The following is a 19,868-nucleotide window of genomic DNA, read 5'->3' as shown; positions in this document are numbered from 1 at the left end:
GATCGGAGACCTAGGTGTTCACCAGAGCAGGGCAACTCAGTCACTGGGTTGTGATGCTGTATGTGGGGGTGGGGTCAAAGAGGAGCAATGGCATCCCGTCTGCCGCCTCCTGCCGCAGCTGCCACCCTCACCGGGGCCCATGCGTTTCGTCCCACTGCACTCGAGTGTGCCACCGCCGTCAGCCCTCCACCACTGGGTTTGCCCCCTGGGGCCTGCGTGGTCCATCTCACTGTGCACGAATGTGCGGCTGAGGTCAGTCTGCCCCACACCCTGACTGGGTCCGGACGACTTGCAGGTGCCTAGGTCTGAGGATCTTTCCTGCCCGACCCTGCTCCGCTGCTGGCTCCACCCCTCTTACCGTCCCCGTCGAACGGTTAGTGGTTGTGGGACTTCCATATAATTCAATTTTCTGTTCTTTGGCTGTGTCTTTGTTCTCCATACCTTTGTTGTATTCAAACTTGGTTGTGGGAGAAGGCACAGTGTTTCCACCTATGCCTCCATCTTGGCGGACGTCCTCTGCATTTTTCAATAAAAGTTGTTTTTTGCTGCCACCTTTTTTCTCCTGTGATTCACTCCTTACATTTGATGATCAATTTTCCACCAGGTTTGTCATAATGTTTCCTCAGAGTTTAAGTTTTTACATTTTGATTCATACAATGGCTGTTCTTAACCTAAGACAATATATGCTGTTTGCACAACCGAGGCCATTGTTTCCTGGCTGACAAGACAAGTGACTCAAATCTCAACCTTCCCCTTTTCCCTACCTGTTCTTGTCGGTCTTGCTTTGAGGAGAGTCACTGGCCAAAGAGGCGGTCTCTGCCTGGTCAAGGGGAGCTTGTGACCTGGCGCATCCCATAGTTTGACTTAGCTCTGCCTCCCCATGATGTACGTTTTGGGATCTCTTAAATCACCCTTCCCCCAGCCCACTGACGTTATTCTTTCCCTCTTGCCAGAGCCCTCCCAAGATTCCATTTACCTTTCAAAGTCCAACACAAGCTTCATACTCTTTGCGTTCCGAGATTGACAAGCACGCTGTGATTTCAAGACAGGGAAGTTCGTGGTGGGGTAAAAACAGCAGAGGTTAAGCATTATTTTTATATTAGTCTGGTCTTCCCATCCATATGGCACACTTGTCTTGAGTATAGAACCGTATCTTTCGGTACTTTTGTGATCTCAACTAGAGCTCAGTGTGGAATTTAATAAATATAAATTAAAAGACTTTGATTATTGTGTGGCCTGGCAAGAGCTGCAGTGATTTTCATCGAGAGGCCCGTGGTGAAATGAGTCTAGGCCGCAACAGCTCGAAGCATTCAGCCAGTGGTACCTGGAATCGGCACAGCCACTGACCCCCATATTTACAAAACCAGGAGGAGTGGCTTCCTTTTGCCAAGGGGAGGCTTCAGGAGTGGTGGGGGTGGTCTGTGGTTACAGGTCAGCTGTAGCCCTGGGACGGCGGATGACCAGTGTCCTTCAGTGGTAAGTTTCTAGCATTGCCTTTGCTCATATCACACAGGACTAGCTCAGGGCAAAATAAAGAAGTGTGCAAATCTCCCTGTCTGCTCTCTGCCGCAGCCCAGTCCCAGGGAGCTTTCCCCGTCAGTGCCCTCACTCTGCAAACAAAGCACCGGGGTTGTCATGGCCATTGCACCTAATGTGATCTGGCTGTATGTGCGAGTCTTGGGAGCATCTGCAGTTTAAATAGTTAAAGAAATAACAAAAATTGATGTCTAGTGGGAAGTTCCCTGTCTTATGCTGTTTGAGTGATGGCTTAAGCAAGGCAGCTTCCATTTTCACTTTTGTTTCCCAATTTTTGTTGATTTGTATTGCCCTAATATTTCTGTCTTACAGCTTCCTGCTTAGCTCGCCAGCCCCATTCTTCCCACCCTGTTATCATTTGTAATTTAATCAAGATTAAGGGAATTTTGGCCAAAGGTAGAAGATACTTGCTGCTTTTAAACCAAATTGCGATGTAGCTAAAATTCAGACTCTAGTGTCTGGGGCTGACTGATAGAAGGGTGCTTGGGGAGGGGACTTTGAATGGCCTCCATCTTGTAAACAATGGTTTGAGTGTATTCTCTGACCTCCCTGGTGATTCCAGCATGGAACCCCTTTTGTGTGTTTTTATCTGTCCTTATAGGGGTACAGACATCTGGTGTTAGAACGTCTTTGAGTGTCATCCTTCCCTTATGGGATCAGCCCTTTCGTTTTGATGGGGGGTAGGGCAAACCCTTCAGACACTTGTTAGACTTTATGGGGCAGGATCAGATACTTGTTAGAATTTTATAGACCTGCTTCACAGGTCTTGAGACTTTATTTGCTATGTCGTGACATGGTGGTGGGTGGGCATGGGTATGGAGCCCAGAAGTGGGCTGGGCTAGTGTGAGTGGCTGGGGGCACATGCGGGTCCAGGCAATAGCTATTTATCCCCAATGACGGAAGCATTTCAGTATTTCAGCGACAGGAACTGCTGCGCCTGGGTGACTGCTGATGGCCTGTATCCATACATGCACCTGCTGGTGAGAAAAGAAAATTGGGTTTGAAATCAGGAAACTGGAGCTTGACTTCTAGCTCTGCCAGCCGTGTGCTGTGGATTTTTGAGCAAATTACTTGACCACTGAGCCTCAGTTTTCCCATCTATAAAATGGAAGTAATAATGACTGCTCTTTCTCAAGTTAGTAGTAGGACTACATATATGAGAGCACTTTATTCAACTGGAAGTCTTCTGGCTAAGTTTATTGTCTTGATGTTTTAGCATCATTGTTGAGTTCTGTTGTTTGGTGATAACTTCAAGTATGAAAGTGTTTAGAGCTGTTTACCCAAATATTATATTTCTGTACATTTTGAGTATATATTTTGTATATTTTTCTTGTTCCCCTCCTATGTTAGGGTGTGGACTTGGAAGCTACATAAGTAAACTTTGAATTATGAGCAAGACAAGGATAAATAGGGTCTGAGTGAGGGCCTGAGTGATTCTTTTATATGGAAAGTAAATAAAATTTAGTGCAACTCAGGGCCTTTCAAAACTCTTTTCTAGCTTCTTGCTTTCAAGATACGTGGAGAATGGAATTCTAAATGTGGTGTGATATGTCGATTATTTTAAAATATATACTATAAGTATATAAAGATCAAATTTTTACTGAAAGTGATAGAGAAAATTTATCACTCATTCAGGCACTTATTTTTATTTTTAGAGCAATGGGAAGGGAGGGAGACAGAGAGGGAGAGAAACATCATTGTGTGAGAGAGACATGGATCAGTTGTCTCCTGCGTGTTCCCAACTGTGGGACCTGGCCCACAACCCAGGCATGTGCCCTGTCTTGGAATCGAACCAGTGACCCTTCAGTTCACAGGCCAGCACGCACTCCACTGAGCCACACCAGCCGGAGCTCACTTAGGCATTTATTAGATGACGTCGGTAGCCACTCTCTTGGAGAAGGTAAAAGAAGTAGGATACCTGGGATTCCTCCTGGAAGTTTGGGTACCATTTTAATACAGTTTAAGAATATAGCCTGACTCTCAGGAAGAGCTTATATCGTTTTTCATGGATTCAGGGAGTGCGGGAAGTGGGAGGCAAAAGGACTCTTTAAGAGGAAAATTTTCTTTCCTTCAAGAGCTCTTTGAAAAAAACATTGTTCATCTCTTTAATTGGATTAGGTGTCTTAGCAAGAGCTTCAGGTGCCCAACAGCAAACATAAGAAAGATGTTGCATCATGTGCTCCTATAAATCACCACGTGGGACCAGTGTGTATTTTATTGGAGTGTTCAGTTTCTGTGGACGGTGTTAGCTCAAGCTGTGACTGCTGCTGGTTTGGCTGGGCCAGAACTGATGCACGGGTGGTGCAGTACCACTAGTGATCTGACGATGGCAGCATTGGGCGACCTATCTCACTTTCCTCAGCACCCGCGGTGTGAGCACGTCCTGCAGCCTGTTCCACAGCGGTGTTTGGATTTCAGATTGTCACTCAGACTTTCTTCTGCTTAATGACTGCATGTATGCAAATGACTCTGCTCTTTTCCGTGGAAGAGGTCCAATCTGTCATTCTTGTTTTGGTTTTCAGTTAATGATTATATGTAATTATAATTCAAATAAAATATTTATAAATAATTACATATAATTAGTGGTGTGTAAACCTTGGAATTCATGAACGTCAGCTCTAATGAAAGGTACCCTTCAATTTGGGAGGTGTTAGTTTTACTATTATTATTTGTTTCTATTTAAAAGACATTAGTGGCCAAAAATCTGCAATTGTCTTTCACTGGTGTTTTTATAAGATTCAGGGTTTTTTGTTTGTTTGTCTGCTTTTTAAATAATAAGCAGGATATTTATTTGGTAAATCACTAGGGAATTATAGATCCCCCAACATCTGGAGAATCCTCTAAGGAAAACAAATGATATTTTTCTTAAAAATTCAGAAACAGTCACCGTTGAATTCTGAAAGGTCATCAAGGGGTCACCCAGGTCATCTTTAAGCAGGCTCTGCAGTTACCCCCAGACAGAAGACGTGTGCGTTGCCCTCTCCTCCCCATTAGCCACTGCGACCAGCATGTGTTTCTCTACCGCTACTGAAAACAGAAAAAGGAAAATTATTCTGGGCCAGTCTGTAGTTCAAATTTTGCCAACACCTGAGATTCAGGTGTATTTTACCATTTTCTCTTTATTTGTTAGTCATGTGTGGAGCTGCAAATGAGAAACAGTCTCAGGGCAACAGGTCTTAATTCCCTGGGGATGGTGGCTGCAGAAGTAGCTTCTAGGCACTTTCTGGGGTTGGGGACAATGGGAAACCACAGAGAAAGGTAGATAAAGTGAATGCGCAGATGGAGCTGTGTGAGGTCAGAGTTTCAGGAAGGACTCTCAGGCGAGGTATGGGGCCGAGAATGTTCCCAGTGATGAGGAGCAGAAGGCAGTGACTCTTTCCTCTGAGGTCGCCCTGATTCTAGAAGCATGTGGACTAAAGACACACTGACAGACTTAGCTTTGAACCTTGAGTTGACTTGAGGCAGACCTTTTAATTCTGCCTGAAATTGGATGGGATGCCAGATCTATGTGAAGATCTCTGTGACACACCAAATTTTCTCAGGGCTCCCTCAGCCAGTTTTGATTTGGGTCATGATCGTGACTACACATTATGTATGCACTGGTGTAGCATAAGGAAAATGCTCTTAGGCTGACCCGAGTGTTCCCGTAAACGGCTCCGTATGTGCATTTTGCAGGCTTTAGAACAGGACGCCATTCCCACGCCCCCCCCACCCCCATCACTTTTGTATGCAATGTTCAGGCTCCAAGGATTCAATTCACGTGCTATAAATGTGATGTAAGTTAGGCAAATCAGCTGAAGACACACAAAGAAGATGCTATGAGGTTCTAATTTTCCTGTTTGACTTTAACTTCTCCATTTTTTGTTTGTAAGGGAAAATCATGCATCATTAATCTTTTACCTCAAAATTTTAAAATACTGAGCTCTAGATTTCTTCAATGTCACCATCTAGACTGGTCTTGAGCAAACTGCTTTACCTCCTTAAACTTGAGTTTTCTTTTTGATAAAAGAGGAGGCTGAACTTTGTCTTCTTGTTTTGCAAGTGTACGATTGCTCCTCTTCATTGTGCCCAGCATTGTGTGAGTTTTTTTGCAGGATAGACTTGAGGGCAATATTTTAACTTTTTAAAACATGTTCACATCTCTCAGTGTGGTTCTTCTTACAAGAGGCCTCTGTGATATTCCTTCTCCTAATCCCTTGCTACCTTGGCCCAAGTCTGTTTAAGTCACTTAGTTCTCTTGTCTCTAGGCTGCCACTTCCTTCTGACTGGTTTCTTTGCTTTCACACCTGTGCCTCTACAATCTATTCCTTATCCATCATCAGCACGATCTTTTGAATACTAAATCGGAACATGTCTCTCCACACCTAAAACCTTTCAGTGATTTCCCAGTGTCCTTGGAAATGCAAATCTATTCCTGCCTCAGGGCCTTTGCACTTCCTCTGCTGGGAACACTCCTCCCCCTAGATCAGCAATTTTCAACCTTTGTGCTGCAAGAATTTTTAAAACATGCAATAAGTGACTATTAGTCAGAGGCATTGACCTCTTTTCCCTTAGACTGTGAAATAAAACAGTGGCAACAGCCAACACAGCAATAGCAGTCTGGTGAGAATGAATCAAAATTATACCTATTTTTTGTCAGACTGACAAAATATAATGAATGTATTTTGTCAGATTGACAAATACAATACGTTTTTTGGTGTGCCACAGATTTTTTAGTAGTTAGCTTGTGAGTGCCACAGATGAAGAAGGTTGAAACCACTGCCCTAGACCTTTGCATGAAAGGCTGTTTTGCAAGCAGTTTAGATATTACTCCTTCAGAGAGGCCTTCCCTGGCCTCTCCAACTAAAATAGCTAAGTCTTTTGCTTAATGTCTGACACATTGCATGGTTTTATTTATATAGCATATTCTACCTGAAATTATCCTGCATATTGATTTTTGATGATGTTATCGTTGTCTGTCTCATCTCAGTACAGCCTGTATGCTTCACGGGAATGGGGGCTTTGTCACCTTCTTTGCTGCATATCCTTAGCAGCTAAAGCAGTCTAGCGTATAATAGGTGCTCAAGGAGTATTTGTGGAATAGAGGAATGTCATCGTAGGCAGGACAACTGCATGCTGTGTCCTGCCTACGAGAGGCTGTGCTCATGCAGCTAATTAAGAGTTGGGCCCAGACTACGCCCAGGGCTCCTCATGCTTCTTTCCTCCAGGTCGCACTGCCACACACCAGACCTAACTTAGAGATTATTCTTTCATTCGCTGCTTGTTTATTTATTCACCAGATGTTTATGGAGCTCTCGTTATGTTTCAGATACTATTTTGTATCAGTGGTTCTCAACCAGGCGTGGTGTCGCTCCCCTGGGAACATTTTTCAATGTGTAGTGTCATTTGTGGTCGTTACAGCTGGGGTGGGGGTGCCACTGGCATCTAGCGAGTAGAGGCCAGTAAGCATTCCATGGTATGCTGGACCCCCCACCCCCGTTCCAGTAGAGAATTATTCAGCCTACACTGTCAATAATGCTGAGCTTGGGAAACCCTGTTCTAGATGAACAGACTACTACCTGTTCCCATGGATTGTATAATCTGTGGTGGGGAGACAGGTGATGAATAGTACACAGCATACAAAAATAATTTGAAGACCATGTCTAAAAGTGGTGTGATGGAAAAGAAAGAAAAGTTAGAACAGAGGAGTCTGGCAGGCACCATGGGTGATGGGGGTGGGAAGGGCTGTACTCTGAGCTTTCTTGGGAGGTGAACCAGCAAAAGAGAACCTGCCTCTGGGTTTTAGCTCTGTGACCTGGACTAATTGGTCCTTCGGGTCCAGCCCGTTGCTGCAGGACATCAGCCCACTCAACTCAGATCACCCTCACTCTGGACAAACGTGAAGCCCTCTTGAACCGAAGGGCCTGTTAACCTCCACATAAAAATAGAGCTAACTGCCATGGGCAAGAAATATTCATTTCTGTCCCTTTTAAGGAGTGTTTAAATTTTCCTCTCTCCCAGCACTTCAGCACACTATGATCCCTAATGCAGGACAGTGTTAATTTGATGCAAGTTTTATTGCTCATTATCTGCTTCTCACTTTTCTCTCAAAACAAAAATGGTGTGATTTCAGCCTCTCTCAAGGGCATTGTGAGTTTTAGTTGTGCAGAGGTTTCTGTCTGTCTAGGTTAATTTCCTCAACTCAACAGAAATAATTGTAGATTTTGATATCATGGGAGGGCTGTAGTATCTAATAGTTGAAGCTGATAAAACTCAGGTCAATGGTTCTGAGAACCAATAAATGGTTCTTATGATTATATATATATATTTATATATGTATTTATACACACACATATATTGTATATCTCACTGAAAAACATACCAAAATTGTGGTTTTGGTAGTTTGGTAAGCATGTACTTACTTTATTGGTTTCTCTCTTGTTTCTTTACCAAGGTTGGCACTCTGGAGGTACTCAGCAAATGTCTGTTGAATTAATGAACAAATTGCAAACATCAATTTGTGATTACTAGGTTCTAATTTATTTTTCCACATATACATGAACTCACATATCACCAAAATACAACTTAGTAAATATTATACAATAGCATGTTCTTACAGCATTATTACTGTGACATATTAATTTATTTCTAAATCTGTGTTTTTTATGTTTAAAATTATTGCATCGGATCTGTTTTGACTCATGGGTTCCTGAATCTGGTAAGCATAAGACTTTCAGTACTAGATACCTTTTCTGTATACCTTTGACCTAGGAAAAGATTATTAAGCAAGAAAATAGATTTCAATAAATGGTTTTGATTCAAGAATATGTGAACTGACATTGTTGGAGAAATTATGGACAGTGTGCCATTTTATTCTACAGAAGCACTTGTTGACCAGTTTACTGAATGTGTGTTGATTTTTTTTTTTTAGTGCTATTTCTTTACAATTGAGTTTGGCCTGTGCAAGCAAGAAGGGCAACTGCGGGCGTATGGAGCAGGACTACTTTCTTCCATTGGAGAGTTAAAGGTATGAAGCTGTGAATGAAAGTGTCCTTCCCAAGCAAACTGGTTCAAGGTCATGGGAAATATTGATTTGTGTGTCTGCACATTTCTACTTGCAGATACTCCATAAATATTTAACACAGAGGAGTTGGCACCTCAGCTGTGGGTGCTGACCTAACTTTTTGGTCTTCTGAAAATGGGTCACACCTTTTCGGGTTTGTGGTGTGACTCAAATGGATGAGCATCTACGTGCACAGTCAATGGGAATGACAAACGCATTCTCAGATGTTGGCTAACAAATGACTGCCCCACATTCAGTGCTGAACAGTGGGCAGCGAGCTCGCAGTATTCCACTGATTAAAATTTCCTCGTAGGGTTGCCTTGACTACTCTCATTTCTGTCACTCCCTGGCTCCCAGGGACTAACCCAGCATTTAATTCCCAAAGGGGAATTTGAGATTATTTTAGCTTCTTCAAAATTAATGTGTATTAAAACATATGTGGACATATACAATGTAGAAAAAATCTAAATGAACATGTGGTCTGAGAGGTACCTCATGTGCATAGCGATGCCTAAAGGATGCTGTTTTTGTGCCTTAACATACAGCCACATTACCATTTATTCAGAAGTTCTGGGGCCTGAGGCATCTGATAATTTAAATATTCTGGTTACGGAACAATTACTATCTCTACCATTGGGGATAGCAAGTTTTGATGAATTTAGAATGCAATGTGAAATATAATCTGGAAACGGTACTAAAATACTTTTTTATCTTTTTTCGATTATTCAGACCAAGATCAGGATTATAGACTATGTTAGGGTTTGAGTTTCCTTAGAGTATTGATCGTTATATAATACAATATAATTAGGAAATATATGGTAATTGGAACTTTTTGTTTTTTTCTGTTCTTGGAATATGTAATTTATAATTTTATCAAGTCTTCTCCATTATGACCCTATTCATTCATTCCCCAAACATTTGGTTGAGCACCTAGTATGTGCCATGTACTATGCCATTTACTGGAGAATACAACTACAAATAATAATAATGAAGAATAAGAATTAAAAGAAAATGACAACTACCTCAATGGACACTTAAATAGACCTTACTATTTTCAGTGATTTCGCCATATAAACCCATTTAATTCTCACAAGAACACAAAGAGATAAGCATTACTGTTATTGCAGGTAAGAAAGCAGAGGCATGAAGACATTAAGAAACTTGCGTGAGGTCACTCAGCTAATAAGTGTTGGAGCTGGACCCTCACAAGTCTGGGCTCTAGAGCCTGAGCCTTTAACCAGGAGGCCACGTTGCCTGGGATCCTTGTTATTATGGGGTTTGCATTCCAGTTGAAGAGACGACAGTCAGATAATACAATGTGGCAAATGTGCCTGGACAGATGGGGCCATGCGTGGGAGGACTTCCCAACAAGGGCCCAGCCCCCTAAGCTGGTTCCCAAGGAGTGGGCACCTGCGGGAGAGGATGCGGTGATGCAGACCACAGACCGGGCCACGGGACCGCACTGTGTAACCAAAGCCTGATATAGTGCGGTAAAATGTTTTTTACTAATGAGAAGAGCCATCTGGGGTGACCCTCAGCGCGCAGCAATGGGGCAGGTGTCATGCCCTTGAAGGACCCAAGCCTTGGAGGGGGCGCTTTCTCGTTTCCCCGAGAAAAGAATGAGCCAGGAAATGATGAGGCTCTTGAGCTACATCTATTTACATTCTCCTCAGAGGGTTTATAAATCACACCAGAAACAAAAGAAACAAATCTCTCTCATTGCCCCAACTTTCGACAGGGTCCTCTGGTCCGGTTAATGAGGCGTGTGTAGGCGGCACTGGGGTGAATCTGTTGTTTTCGTTTCTCTTGGTGCGGGTGGAATCATCTGGAGATGGAAATCAGCCAGAAACACGTACACCGAAGGGCACTGTCTGCCATGAATCTCCTGGTTCTGGTCCATCACCTCTGGTCATTAGCATTCTTCCATTCTCAAATTCCAACACTCTAATATCCCTGTGATTGCTACTCTGGACCATTCTTACAATTCAGGAATTTCTTTCTATAGGAAATATCTTCTGATTGTTCACAGAGAATACAGAACGCGATGCAGGTGACGTCCACAACCCCTCCCCTGACCCAGGCCCGCAGCATCCTGAGCCTTCCCAGCACTCCTGAATACTTCAGTCTAACTTTTATTTAAGAGAACAAATGATCGTTCTTGATCTAGGTAGAGACAACTTTGTTAATAGCATTATAATAATTCCAGTGTAGACATGCTTACAATTTTGAATCTAGTTACCTTATGTGGTAAAATATTTTTGCTGTTCCAACTGCAGACTAAATGTAGGTCCCAGCTAAGTTGTTGGAGAGTTTGGCATAGTCCTTATAAATTTTACATAAATATCCACAATTCACCTTTTTACCTTGGGCAGAACATATTTTAAAATTTATGCTTTAAGAGGCTAGATTTTTTTGGGCACAGCTGTTTCACTTCGGAGCTGACCAAGTATTTCCAAGTACTTTACCTAGAGTTTGGAGGATAACTTTTATTTTTTCAAAATAAGAACAATGTTTTCACTTTTTAAAATAATTTTGACAATGATTATTTTTATATTTAAAAAGACAGAAACAAAATATATGGAAAAGCTTGTAAAGGCTAACAAAAATCTGATAACCATAAAGACTATTTTTTTTGAAATTTCAGCAATGGTTAATCTCTCTTTTCTTCCAATTACCTTTCAGATGTTCTAAAAGTGTGTTTGGGTAGGGCCTTCCCTTCCCTTCATCACCATGGAAAGCAGTTAATAATGAGCTAAGTTACTTGGAAAACTGACTCTAAAAAAAAGGATAAGTCAAAAGGCAGATCCATTTTTAGTTTTCTGAGGAAATTCCATACTGTTTTCTATAGTGGTTGCACCAGTCTGCATTCCCACCAACAGTGTACTAGGGTTCCCTTTTCTTCACAACCTCTCCAACACTTGTTGTTTGTTGCTTTGTTTATGGTGGCCATTCTGACCAGTGTGAAGTGGTATCTCATTGTGGTTTTAATTTGCATCTCTCTGATAGCTAGTGATACTGAGCATCTTTTCATGTGTCTCTGGATCCTCTGTATGTCCTCCTTGGACAGGGATCTAATCAATGAGACAAACAAACAAACAAGCAAAATATAACCAAAGACACTGAAATAGAGAACAGGCTGACAGTGACCAGAGGGGAGAGGGGAGGGAATTTCAGGGGAAAAGGGGAGGGATTTACTGGAACAAGTATAAAGGACACATGGACAACAACAAGGGAGGGATGGAAATGGGAGAGAGATGGGGAGGGCTGGGGGGTGGGCTGGGGGTAAAAGGCAGAAAACTGTACTTGAACAACAATTAAGATAAATAAAATTTAAAAAAGAAAGAAAAGTAAGGTTGAAAATAGCATGATTGGCTGCCATCATCCACAGTCTAGCTGGTGTCTTTGCTTTCAGACTCTTTTCTCTCTATCCCAGAACTGACCTGGGATATGTCTTTCATTTAAAAACTTTATTATTCACCCATTCATTCATTTTATTGAAAACTGAAGGTTGCAGATTTCAAGGAAGTTGGGGTCTGTGGTAGGGCAAATCTAAGAAATTACTTCATGGGGGTCTTCGTTGAACATGGTTCTTTTGTAGAAGCCACAATGAAGTCCCTTCACATTAGATATTAAGAGAATGACTGCTAATCAGTGAATTGGTGAGTCTTAGCTGAATAAGTTAATTCATCTCAAGAGAAAAAGGCAATTTCTTATCCCCCCCCCATAGGTAATGGTAAATAAAGTCTAGTGCTTTATTTCCTGAAGGGCAGAGATTAGATTTTTTTTTTTGTAAATGGGCTTAGCACTGACCCCATAGCCACTGCTGGAATATTACATATAAATATATATGTTCTGCTTTGCAGGTTTTGATGAAGCTGATGGTTTTAAAAATTGTAATTATTATTATTATTTTGGCTTTGGTTTTAGGATACCCTTGCACAGGGAATTTATTGNCACAACCTCTCCAACACTTGTTGTTTGTTGCTTTGTTTATGGTGGCCATTCTGACCAGTGTGAAGTGGTATCTCATTGTGGTTTTAATTTGCATCTCTCTGATAGCTAGTGATACTGAGCATCTTTTCATGTGTCTCTGGATCCTCTGTATGTCCTCCTTGGACAGGGATCTAATCAACGAGACAAACAAACAAACAAGCAAAATACAACCAAAGACACTGAAATAGAGAACAGGCTGACAGTGACCAGAGGGGAGAGGGGAGGGAATTTCAGGGGAAAAGGGGAGGGATTTACTGGAACAAGTATAAAGGACACATGGACAACAACAAGGGAGGGATGGAAATGGGAGAGAGATGGGGAGGGCTGGGGGGTGGGCTGGGGGTAAAAGGCAGAAAACTGTACTTGAACAACAATTAAGATAAATAAAATTTAAAAAAGAAAGAAAAGTAAGGTTGAAAATAGCATGATTGGCTGCCATCATCCACAGTCTAGCTGGTGTCTTTGCTTTCAGACTCTTTTCTCTCTATCCCAGAACTGACCTGGGATATGTCTTTCATTTAAAAACTTTATTATTCACCCATTCATTCATTTTATTGAAAACTGAAGGTTGCAGATGTCAAGGAAGTTGGGGTCTGTGGTAAGGCAAATCTAAGAAATTACTTCATGGGGGTCTTCGTTGAACATGGTTCTTTCGTAGAAGCCACAATGTAGTCCCTTCACATTAGATATTAAGGGAATGACTGCTAATCAGTGAATTGGTGAGTCTTAGCTGAATAAGTTAATTCATCTCAAGAGAAAAAGGCAATTTCTTATCCCCCCCCCATAGGTAATGGTAAATAAAGTCTAGTGCTTTATTTCCTGAAGGGCAGAGATTAGATTTTTTTTTTTGTAAATGGGCTTAGCACTGACCCCATAGCCACTGCTGGAATATTACATATAAATATATATGTTCTGCTTTGCAGGTTTTGATGAAGCTGATGGTTTTAAAAATTGTAATTATTATTATTATTTTGGCTTTGGTTTTAGGATACCCTTGCACAGGGAATTTATTGTGCTGCTTTTTAAAAAAAAATAGCTGCTAATCAGCATTCACAGAACAGGTTTATATTTGTAACCGTCATTTGTATTTACCACCACTTATGGCAGCTCTGTGAGAGACGGGACCGCTGCCAGGCTGTCGGGAAGAGCATCCTCTGAGGTCACCTGGTTTAGCCGCGGTGGTGTGGCTGGAGTGAGGACTTGGGTTGGGGCTGGCTGCTGCTCCACTCCCACGTCTTTACCTGCTCAGCTGGCTCCGCCTCCCGTCTTCCTCCTCCCCTTTCCTCTCCTGCAGGAAAGGAAATGATGACTTGTAATAAGGACAGAGGGAAAGCCTGTGCATCGGGAGCTAGAAACGGGTCTTAGGCCTTTGTGAAAGGCTTGCATGAAGAGAGATGGTTCCCTCACCCCCGTAGCTTATTCAAACTGATGAAACTTTCAATGTCACTGGTACAAAAAAAATAAACAGGAGTGATGCCGTCATCCCCCAATTTGGCAATAGGGATGTCAGTGCCAAGTCGTGCTTGGTGAGCAGGAGGAATGTTTGAGGGAGGTTAAAAATATAATGTACATATGTACATATGTGCATATACAGATATATATATGTTTATTATTCTGATGTGGGAAAAAATGATTGTAGTGTGAGTGTGAAGGTGCTCATAGATTTATTTTATTCAGAATTGTGAGCCCAAACCTACCTATAGACCCGTCTTCACACTTGAGTTTTTCCCCAACTTGAACCAGTTCTAATATAGAGGGTGAGGGTCATGGGGTTTTTACATCTGGAATAGTTGAGATAATAACGCCGAGTCACTGCAAAGGCCGGTGGCCGGGAGGAAGGGGCATTTTACATTGATGAACTCACGGCAGGCCCTGTTGCCACGTAGCACCTGGAAGTCTCAGAATGAGGCCTAGGCTTCCCCACCTGTGAGTTCTAGACCCCTGGGGGAGAGGAGCTGCCCCTGTGGTAGCCAAATTCATATCATCTTGAGACTAAATTAGCAATAATAAATATATTGAGCACTTCTTATGTGCCAGTACTTCGCATTCATTACCTCGTTTAATTCATATTGCAACCCCAGGCTACAGTTACTATTTGTATTCCTGTTTTCCAGATGAGCACTGGGACAGGCTTACAAAAGTGGAATAACTTGTCCAAAGTCATGTAGGAACTTTAGGGGACAGTTGGGTTCTGGGAAATTTTGGATGTTGAAAAGATACTTTTTAATTTAAAGGGCTGGAATGGCAAATGCATCTTAATTTGTACTCTGCAGACAATTAATTAGGAATGGCCATCTCGGCTGGGAAGTCGGGAGAGGCTGCTCTGGCCCGTCCTTGCTGGCTGGGGTGGCGGGAGGGGATGGTGGTGTGGGCGCTGTGCATTTGCAGGCGCTGTTAAAATTGCACTGCAAGAACTTGAGAATTCACGGAGGTTGATCTTTTCAGTTTATTGAAGAAGAAACTGTGCTCCAACCTGGGGATTTTTCACCCACGTGATACCAGGCCTTGGGGACAGCTTTGTTTAGTAGGCAGGACTTGTGTTCCCCAGTCCTGTGCCCTAGTCTGTCGCATTGTGGGTAACTCCAAAGTAGCCCTTTTAGGTGAGAGGAGGTAACTCTCAAGATTTCCTGCATTTTTAAAATGGCTTGGGAGTCAAAGGCTGCCAGCCAGATCCTCCCAGCATTATGAAACGCCCCCCTCTTTACAGAAGGTTGGATTACTTCTTGCAGACTTCAGCATACCTGAAGAGCACAGCAGGAAGGACTCATCACGGTGTCCCCGGGCCCTCTAGCAGTTTGGCTGGATATTTACAACGAAGCTACTCTGGACATAGGGGCGTGGGGATGCTAGCTATTCTCCCAAACTCAGCAGCTTAGAGAGAGACATGAATAGTGGTTGAAGAGCAAACTCAGTAGGACTTCACTGGAGTGGGCAGTGGGCTTTGGAATCAATGGAAATGTACATTCTTTTTATATCACTTGGGCCAGACCCAAGTATTCAGAAACAGGGATCTCACTGGCTGCGTGGATGTTGCTGGCAGTCATCACACAGGGGAGATACCCATCAGGTAAATGAGATCATTGATAGGGGTGATCACAACTTCATTGGTGGGCCTTTCTCACTGGCTGCTTCCCCAACGCCAGGATCTTATCATTCTCCAGGCTCATCGTTGGGTACCATTATCATCCCTATATTTGTAACCAGCCTATTGGACTCTGCAGGCTCCTGAGGAGAGACCGCATTTTTGAGAGTTTTGAACAATCAGCTTCCAGTTTTTCCTTTGACTATTATGCAAGGCAAGTGTGATTGCCTAGTGTATTGCCTATAGGTCTCTGCCTCAAATTATATGCTTTGAGTCCACTGACTTTTCTTGATATCTGGGGCAGAGTACCCTGGCCTCTGGGATTTTTCTTGGTCTAATCTCATCCCCTTGACCAGTGAAAATGACTAAATAAGCTCATCTGAGTATCCAGTGGAGTCTTCCCACGACAGATTTTTCTAAAACCACACTGACTCCAGTCTCTGTTACTGCATACACACATTCGGGGGACATCCTCTACACGTCACACGTGGTGACAGTTACAGTTGCTGATTTCCTATCAAGACACTGCGTATCCTAGCAGAGGAGTTTCACCCCTTCTTGTGCTGGGCCTAGACCCAGTGAACAGTCTGTGCCTCAAAAGGGGAGCCGTGCCTTAAACGTTCCTGTAGCCTGCTCTGCTTCCACTCTGCCCGTGCTCCGGAATGTGGAGCTGAGAGAAAGATCAAGGACGCTGTCAGTCCGTTCCTTCCTTTAATACGTGCTGATTGATGAATGGGCAACAAGAGAAACCTACTAAAGTAAAATGCTTCCAGAGCGTGTGGCTGCAAAGAAAGCAACTTCTAGTTCTGAAACCAGTGACAAGCCAGCAGGAGGGCTATTCTGTGCAAAGGAACAGCAGCTCTCATAAAAGGACATTTCGTTTCTTGAAACTCAAGTTGTTTTAAGAATGTGGGCAGAACTATTAGTCACGTGGAACCCAAATCCCCTGACACCCACTGCACGGCATTGACTCCAGCACAAACGCATTCCCAGGTGCAGTGACCTTTGCTTGTAATGGAGCTGTTTGTGGCCTGCAAAAATGAGTTTGCTGTGAGAGGCCCTCTGCATTCCCGATTCCTATGTGCAGTGATCTGGACAACGAACTTGTGAAAAAGCATGTCACAGGGCGCGGTCTTGTGCCCTTTCCCTTTCATGTCAGTTCTTTGGTTTACAGTTATATCTTCAGACGTAGGGAACCACAGCCTTCTTCATGGAAGGCTGCAGATCATTCCATGCGTTTTTACATTGTGGGAGGAATGCACCAGGAATACTGAACAGGAAAGTTTTGTCAGCATTTCTCTAGGAAACCTCAGCAGTTAAAGATCGAGAAGGTAGAAGCGTGCGTTCGATAGGATCCAGAGGCTGGGATAGAAATCACGTAGCCCGAACCTCTCACTGCAGCTGAGGAAGTGCAGGCACAGACAGGTGAGGTGATTTGCCAAAGCAGCCCAGTGAGGCAGCAGGGACCCCTGGACCCGAGCCACGCTTCCAAACTCCCGCTTCAAGGCAGTTTCTGCTTTCCCTTTTCTTTCTCTCCTGACTAATTTACCCTTGCACTTGAGAAAGACAGAAACTAGTGGTGTATTTATCAAAATGCTGTTCACAATCATTTGTGTCTGAGTCATCATGGTTGCCCTTAACATGCAGATTTCTGCAGACCTACCAAATAAAATCAAAGCCTGGGTATCTGCATTTTCACAAGCTCCTTAGTGATAAAATGCACATTCTGTCTGAGAATCACCAATTCAGGGTCTATAAATAGGCAGGTGGCACGTGGCAGGAAATGCCACACTAACTTACAGTGTCGCTGAACTTACATTGAGAATCCGATCCTTCACTGGTCCTGCTCCTCAGGCCGGTCACGTAGCGAGCTGCATGGAGCTAATGGTGGTTCAAAGAGCAATTAGGTTGGCTTTCCTGTTTTCCTAACGCCTGCTCTGGGTGTAGCTGTGACTATTAATATTAGCTCTTTTTTTCCCCACCTGGAAATATTTGTCTTCTGTATACTGCTCTACTGTACTTGGTGGAAGGTAAATGAATGCTTTGCAAATATCCTCAAATATGCAGGTCCACTTCAGACACTGTTGATAAACAGAACCTGGCCTCAGAATGTCTCTCAATGAGTCTGCAAGTAGTTTAGTCAGAGTCTCAATTACCTCTCCACGCAGGTAATTATTACTTCTGCCATTTAAGTGAAATTTCGGTACATTGCTTATAGAAATAAACTTAGGACCATATTTATGCTATCCCTGCTTCTATTCATAGCACAGATTTAAAATTCCATTTCTGTTGGGTTATAGCTCTGAACGGTTCTTCAGTATGAATTTGGCTGATAATAAATAAATAAAATAATACCATAATCTCATTTTTTTCTTTCAGCACCTAACAGACTTAAAAACAACAGCAATAACAACGAAATCCCCTAACACTCCATTTACCCCACACGTGGGAGAATTCCATATTTCAGGGCCGACTAATAACTGAACAGTTCTGTGAAATTATTGAGCCATGTTTTAGAAATGGGCCATCATGGCGCTTTGGAAGTCTCACTGTGGAGTTTCACGGGTTTTGCGGTGTGTTTTGCAGCATGCTCTTTCTGACAAGGCACGTGTGAAAGCCTTTGACCCGAAGACAACTTGCTTGCAGGAATGCCTTATCACCACCTTCCAGGAAGCCTACTTTGTTTCAGAAAGTTTTGAAGAAGCTAAAGAAAAAATGAGGTAAGCTTGATTTTTCGGCTGTCTAGAGAAAATAACTTATTTTTCTGGCTCTGTTCCTTTGTTCTATCTCTTATACCAATGAGGGTTGATTGCATATCTTTCTGTTTCTGTTTATTTTGCAGGGACTTTGCAAAGTCAATTACCCGTCCTTTCTCGGTGTACTTCAATCCCTACACACAGAGTATTGAAATTCTGAAAGACACCAGAAGTATTGAGAACGTGGTGCAGGATCTCCGCAGCGATCTGAACACAGTGTGTGATGCCTTGAACAAAATGAACCAGTATCTGGGGATTTGATGCCCTGGAACAGTGTTGTTGCCAGCATGATCATTTTGCGGGGCTTAGCAGTCAATGTCATAGAACACCAATACCTGTCTGTGTCCTGGCTTGGCCAGCAGGCATGCAATTATGTATATCTCTACCTGCTTGTAACTTACCGTGCTGATGTGTGAAACACCATTAAGAACCCAGTGACAGGTAGCCACTCATTGTAGGAAAGATTGTAACATGTTTAAATGTCTTAAATTGATTTGACATTCCTGCTTAGTGTCTTTAACCAAACTGCATCTATTTAAAATTTGTAACAAATAGCTCTCTTATGATTCTGGTTGGTGACCTTTTCCTTCTCAGATCTGAGCCTTTTCTCTGGGTTCATTAGACAAAATGAAAACAGCAGCGAAACTGTCTCTGCTCTGGGCAGCATCAGTACTTCCCCAGTGTTACCGGAGAGAAACCCAGAGCCGTAGGAAACTTTCCATCGTGTTAACGATATTCGGGATTCTGTTAAAAATTGTTGAGGTAACACACCTGTTGGAATGACTTCTAGGTTGAATGTTTATACAAAGGAAGAAAAGAAAGCTTTTAAGAAACGGGATATATAGGTTGCACTGACCTTGTAGACACTGAGCTGTGGCATGCTTCCCATGGCGTTTTGGAAGGAAGTACTTCCATAAAGGGCACTGTTTGAAAGACGAAACAGTGGCGAATAAATCTTGGGACTATCAATTTTATGCTGGAATAAAGTAAATTATCATGCTCAGGTGTTTAACCTATTTTTTTAGAGGGCAATAAAATCATAGAACTTTGCTTTCAATGATGTGGAAATTGAGTCTCAGAGAGGTTAAGTGATTTGGTTGAAGTAGCACAGTTAGTTCCAACCTTTATAGCCCATTGCATATTGCTTTTTGGGTTGCTAAGAAGCTTAACTCGATACATGCATGTATTTATATGTAGTCAGAGAAGGAAACTAATGCTTATCAAAACTAATGTTTATCACTGAATAGGACATTGTTTGTGATTAAGATCTGCCGACAGTACAGGTGATTCCTCTCACAGGCCCAAACCAAGCCAGATCGCTGGGCGTCTGTCTGCTTGTCCAAAGCTGGGACACGTTTTGGCAAGATATAGTGATAATACCACAAATCTCTGGTCGTGCTTGCCGTAAGAGGCATAATCAGGTGATTGAGTGGAAAAATAAAAAACTGCAGAATACGTG

The 19,868-nt window shown here is 42.7% G+C and overlaps 1 protein-coding gene across 1 annotated transcript in view; it reads left to right on the top strand.

Moving 5' to 3' along the window:
* The window catches only part of TPH2 (tryptophan hydroxylase 2), a 103,590-nt gene extending 84,543 nt beyond the window's left edge, over positions 1-19,047 (top strand). The window contains exons 9-11 of the mRNA XM_037049433.1: positions 8,447-8,542; positions 18,240-18,373; positions 18,496-19,047. Coding sequence (XP_036905328.1) covers positions 8,447-8,542; positions 18,240-18,373; positions 18,496-18,670 — 405 coding nt within the window. The 3' untranslated portion in view covers positions 18,671-19,047. The remainder of the gene's footprint in view (positions 1-8,446; positions 8,543-18,239; positions 18,374-18,495) is intronic.
* The last annotated feature ends 821 nt before the right edge of the window (positions 19,048-19,868 follow it).

Source organism: Sturnira hondurensis, unplaced genomic scaffold (assembly GCF_014824575.4).
Source record: "Sturnira hondurensis isolate 20B ecotype Veracruz unplaced genomic scaffold, ASM1482457v3 Scaffold0006496, whole genome shotgun sequence".
In the NCBI taxonomy this organism is placed as follows: Eukaryota; Metazoa; Chordata; class Mammalia; order Chiroptera; family Phyllostomidae; genus Sturnira; species Sturnira hondurensis.
This window is presented reverse-complemented; position numbering and strand designations above follow the sequence as displayed.